This window comes from Notolabrus celidotus, chromosome 2 (assembly GCF_009762535.1).
Source record: "Notolabrus celidotus isolate fNotCel1 chromosome 2, fNotCel1.pri, whole genome shotgun sequence".
NCBI lineage: Eukaryota > Metazoa > Chordata > Actinopteri > Labriformes > Labridae > Notolabrus > Notolabrus celidotus.
This window is the reverse complement of record NC_048273.1, coordinates 40,559,469-40,565,017: the sequence shown is the minus strand read 5'-3', so window position 1 is coordinate 40,565,017 and position 5,549 is coordinate 40,559,469. Positions and strand designations below refer to the sequence as shown.

Genomic DNA, 5,549 nt, shown 5'->3' with positions numbered 1-5,549 from the left:
TGTTGGGCATACGGGCACCCTGCGGGGGTGTAGGCCTGACCCAGCTTCATGCTGCGACTCGACACAGAACAGATTCAATGTGTGAGTCTTAATCCTTTGGAAGAAGTTCTGAGATAAATCGAATGATTAAAGGTTCTTTTCGGTTAAAACGAGATCAGTTGTGATTCTGTGTCTGCAAGTTACAGACTTCAGAGCAGTGAAGGGGGCTGATTATTCATAATAATCCCTCCTAATATTAATAAATAATAAGACCCAACATTATTTACTATGTACGTTAAGATACATAAGTACATACACAGAGAGGGAGAGGGAGTAGATCAAACATAACAGGCCGCATATAAAATGTAAATGTTTGAAGTGTTTGCTGTGTGTTTCTGTTGATTGTTACTGTTCTGGTTTGTGTTTTTAACTCTGTAAAGCACTCTGAATTGCTCTATGTATGAATGCTGCTTTATAAATAAGCTTACCTTGCTTATGATGATTTACACGTGGTATAAGGGCCTAACACTGACAGAACTGCAGTTTTAAAACAGAAAGTCATGTCTCCACTTTTGTTTTGAAAGGTTGACCCGCTGGTTTCCGCTCCAGCATCAGGTGCATACAGCCAGCTTCACTCAGGTATGTTGGGGCAAAAGTGCAGTCCACGCGCTGAACGCTCGTTCATTGGCCCTTAAAGCGAAGAATGTCTTCTCTGAAGTTCTGTGCGAACATCTCCTGGTTATTCACGGAGCTTCCAGAGTTCAGTCAGAGATTATATGCTGCTGCCTCGGCCGGCTTCCAGGCTGTAGAGGCGGCCTGGCTGTACGACTGTGACCTCCAGGACCTCCAGAGGGCCAGGGAGGCCACAGGTGTGGAGGTGATCCTCATCAACACCCCGCCAGGTAAACAAACAGTATGGGACACTCACACAGATGCTCTGTGTCAGACAGACAGCAGATATTAAAGGGTAGTCATAGAGCTGCTGATGATGGCTGAGAGAATAAGATCCCTCTTTACTGGGTAAGTGTTTGTTTGTTTGTTTGTTTGTGATGCAGGAGATGTTAAGTCAGGGGATCTTGGTCTTGGAGCAGTGCCTGGAAGAGAGGAGGAATTCAGACAGAGTCTTGATCTGGCTTTAAAGTTTGCAAGAGCTCTGGAATGCAAAAGGTGAGGCAATAATTATTCATCATTTCCATTCTGAAACTTTGACCTCTAAAATGAAAGTATTCAGTACTTTCTTCTCTCTAACTCATAACAGTGCAAATGTGAAATAGTATTTTAGTTTCTTGATGATCTTAATGATTCAAATAATATTGATAATGCGGTCCAGGGCTAAAAATAAATGACTCCAAATTAAAAGCTAGATTAAAAAGGTAAGTCTTAAGTTCACTTTTAGAAACACCCAGAGAGCTCGCCGTCTTAATGTCCAGAGGCAGAGAGTTCCACAGCTTAGGGGCATAAGAACAGAAAGCTCTCTCTCTTTGTGTGAGACACACGGGGAACATTTCAAAGGGAAGCATTTGAGGACCTCAGTGATTGGGCTGGAACAATAAATGACGAGATCAGTGATGTATGGAGGAGCGAGGCTGTTAAAAGCTTTAAAAACAAGTAAAATAACTTTAAAATCAATTCTAAAAGAGACAGGGAGGCAGTGTAGAGTTTTAAGGAGAGGGGTTATGTGATCTCATTTCTTTTTCTGTGTTAAAACTCTGGCAGCAGCGTTCTGAACAAGCTGCAGTTTCTTTAGAGATTTTTTGGGCAAACCAGTAAAAAGGGAGTTACAGTAGTCGATGCAGCTTGTGATAAAAGCATGGGTTAAAATTTCGGCATCTTTCTGGGATTAAAAAAAGGTTGAACTTTTGCAATGTTTGCAAAATGGCTAAATTACACTGTATTACAGAAATACACAGCTTCTGAAGTATGGGTCCTCCTGGTCAAACATTACTCCAATACAAGTGAAAGTTGTTCAGTCAGATTCTGACTTGAGTTAAAGTCCTGGAGTACTTTCTTTTAAAAATACTGAAGTATTCAAAGTACTTTTTAAAATATCTCTAAACGTATTTTCACAAAGCATGAGGTCAGTCAAGAATGCATGGGTGAACATTCTGCTCCGTTCTGTTTATCTAGAAAACATGATTTCATATCTACAAAGTCTACCATGAAATCTAAACTAAGTTACTACAAGCACAGACAAGTTTACAATGTTCCTCTGGAATCAAAGCAGTGTGTTAGCTCCAGACCTCCACATGCTTTCTCAGGTTAGATGCTGATGTTTTGGAGGCTGTGATGAAGTTTGTGTGGTAAGCATTCTTTATTTCTAAACCTCAAACGTGGGTTTAAAATATGGCCGTGGTGCTCAGGTAGAGAATCATCATCCTCCTCAGTCATAGCCATCATCACCACGACTAAATGAACGCACTGATCTGAAGAACGTTTGATCTACGCTCAACCCAGGTACGGCTACACCACTGAGACAAACCAAACACAAGGACACCAACAGTTTACGGTCTTTGGGATCTGATTTCAGAGAAGAAGACTCATCAGCTGAAGTAGAGAGTAACTAGAGCACTGATAGAAATGTAGAGGAGTCAAAAGGATGAGATTTGTCTTTAAATAAAGTCAAAGTAATAAGTTCCCCAAAAAATAATACTCAAGTAAAGAACAGATACTCAAAAACTGTACTTAAGTACAGTACTCGAGTAAATGTACTCCACTGGTAGCTGTCTATAAAGATATCATAAAGCGGTCTCAACAGATATTATTATTTTGTAATGAAAAAAGATCAAAATTCGACAGGCTGTAGTGTCCAGTATTCTGAAGCTGTTTCCAAATTCAGACTACTGGTGTTTTTTAACTTGATAAGGGGGATGTTGTCACTTAATACCATGCATGCTGCCTAGAGTGATCAGCTGCAGCACAGTGTCTCTCTCTCTCTCTCTCTCTCTCTCTCTCTCTCTCTCTCTCTCTCTCTCTCTCTCTCTCTCTCTCTCTCTCTCTCTCTCTCTCACTCAATTCAATTCAAATTCAAATTTGCTTTATTGGCATGAACAACGAGATATTATTGCCAAAGCACATAAATTCATACAGTACATTATATATATTCACAACACATTACACTCACCATATATACATTAATCACACACCATATTCATTACATATTATATTCATCACATACATATCAACCATATATTACATATTTTATACGCATTAATGAACGATGGTGTCACCTATACAGCATATCTCAATGTCCTCACCCGATTCGGCGCGCTCACAAAACCTCCACCCAAAATCAAACCCCATGGGATGGTGCGTCCCTCAGGCTGTGACAGGCAGACACATATTTAGCAGCCAGAGGAGCTGCTGACCCTTCCCCCAGGAGAACTGACAGTTTCTCTTCTGGGGTTAATGTTGGGAAGTTTGGTACCATGTTAGTAATGTCCCTGTAGTGGGAATCTCTTAGAGAAGAGAACTTGCTGCAGTGGAGGAGGAAGTGCATCTCTGTCTCTATGTCCCCTGTAGAGCAGTGAGCACATAGACGCTCCTCTCTGGGCAGCCATGTCTGCCTGTATCTCCCTGTCTCTATAGCCAGCTGGTGGTCACTCAGCCTGTATTTGGTCAGGATACATCTTTGTTTTGTATCTCTGACACTGTACAGATATTCAGATCATTTAGAATCACGGTTTAGGGTCAAATAACAATTCATTCTACTTTGGGTCTTTGTTTGGTTTCTCCAGTGATCTAAATACAGATCTTTGGAGTGCTTCATGATGAGTTTCATTTGGTTGTGTTTTGGATCAGTGCTGACTGGAGTCTGGCTGATTAGCTTCCTCACCAGCTGACTAAGGGGACAGTTTTCAGGGTTCAGCTCTTGGGTTTTTAGTGCTTTATATTGAAGTGAGTCTCTCACTCTCTCTCTCTCACTCTCTCTCTCACTCTCTTATTCTCATGAGTCAAAGGGCTTTATTAGCATGGAAAACATAGGTAATCATTGCTAAAGCCTAAATAGAAATGGACCACAAAATAACAAACAATTACAGAATACCAAAGATCAATGTTAAACTAACAGAGCTGTGAAGTTTTACAATTTTAATAGTAATAATAAGAATAATTTCATTTAGATTTTCTAAATATTTACAGATGACTACAGATTATTTACAGAAAGGATTATTAAATGAACGCAGGATTGCTAATTGGTCAATAGGTGTCATAAGCACACGTGGTTTATAGAGCAGTCCAAAAAGGTTCAGTGGTCAGACTCTGTATATTATAATAAGACAGTTGTTGCTAATAGACCAGTGTGTTTTCTGTTTACCTTGACATGTTTTGACTCCAGACTTCCTTCAGTCTTCCTCTGAACAGTGGTGTGATGTTGTTGTGTCTGTCAGCTGATTTATGGAGGTTTGGTTGGTTTAAAGAGAAGATCAGTGCTCACGGTCTGATCACAAAGATGTCGTACTAAAAAAACATCTTGTGTGAATGTACCCGTGACATTTTCACACCTTTTCTTGTTTATTTGGAATAGGTTAGCGCCTCCATTTTCTGATGGGAGACGTGTTCCATCATGCCCTCGTTTTTCACTTCTGTCTAGTGTAGCCAAAGACCTGGGGTGGGTGGGGGTCTCTTTTTCCAGATTATGATGAAGTCCAGAACTGACAGATGTGATACCAGTCTACCTGTCTATACCCCAACTTCCTGCCTAAAGCAATCAACAAGAGCGTGTCCAGACCTAGAGGAGTTTGTTGTTTCTCCATACGGCAGTTAATCACATATAAAAAATTGTAATTTTATCATTTCTACTTATAAAGCAAGGAGGACAACGATCAAACTTTTGGCCTTCATGCAGCCGTTGCCTTGTATTGGTGTTACCCCTTGAACGCAGAGCCACTCATTCACATGGCTTCACGACTTTACAAGTTCCATCTGAAGGCAGCATTTGTCACGATTACTTGAAATTCTCAGCATGATAACCTCTAATCATTCTGTGCTACAGTTAGCACCAACGTCCTCATGATGGAAATTAATTATCCATCAGTGTTTGTTGCTGTTAGCTATGGTGTTTTGTAAACTGGACATGTTTTACCATGAGTATCATAAACACATGTTGCCCCTAATGTAGAAAAGAGAAGTCCTGGCAGATTTGAATCCATGCAAACAGCATCTTAAAAATCCACATTACTTTAAAGCTCCTTTGAGACATGAACAATCTTTAAGTAGACGTGTGTACAGTAGCAGATACAAAGCTGATTGTCAACACTACATTTTGATTAGTGTTTAAAGTATTTGTGATGAATCTTACAGGATCCACCTGATGGCTGGGAGGATTCCTGTGGGCTTGAACAGAGCAGAGGTTGCCAAGGAGATGGAAGCCATCTTTGTACAGAACCTAACTTACGCTGCTGATATTCTTTCAAAGGTGGAGGATCTTTAAGGTCTAAGAGAACAAAAACTCAACTGCATGAATGAACTGAAACTGGGTTGCTGCATACAGTTGGTCAAATGATTCAAATAATACATTGGATTTGAATTTGAGGATTCAAGTTCATATGAAATATACAGTTGTGCTCATAAGT

At 40.2% G+C, this 5,549-nt stretch overlaps 1 protein-coding gene across 1 annotated transcript in view; it reads left to right on the top strand.

Annotated features, from left to right (window-relative positions):
* Window positions 1-582: 582 nt before the first annotated feature.
* Window positions 583-5,549, top strand: part of hyi (hydroxypyruvate isomerase) — a 10,249-nt gene continuing 5,282 nt past the window's right edge. Inside the window, exons 1-3 of the mRNA XM_034676148.1 lie at window positions 583-881; window positions 1,035-1,146; window positions 5,278-5,392. Coding sequence (XP_034532039.1) covers window positions 683-881; window positions 1,035-1,146; window positions 5,278-5,392 — 426 coding nt within the window. The 5' untranslated portion in view covers window positions 583-682. The remainder of the gene's footprint in view (window positions 882-1,034; window positions 1,147-5,277; window positions 5,393-5,549) is intronic.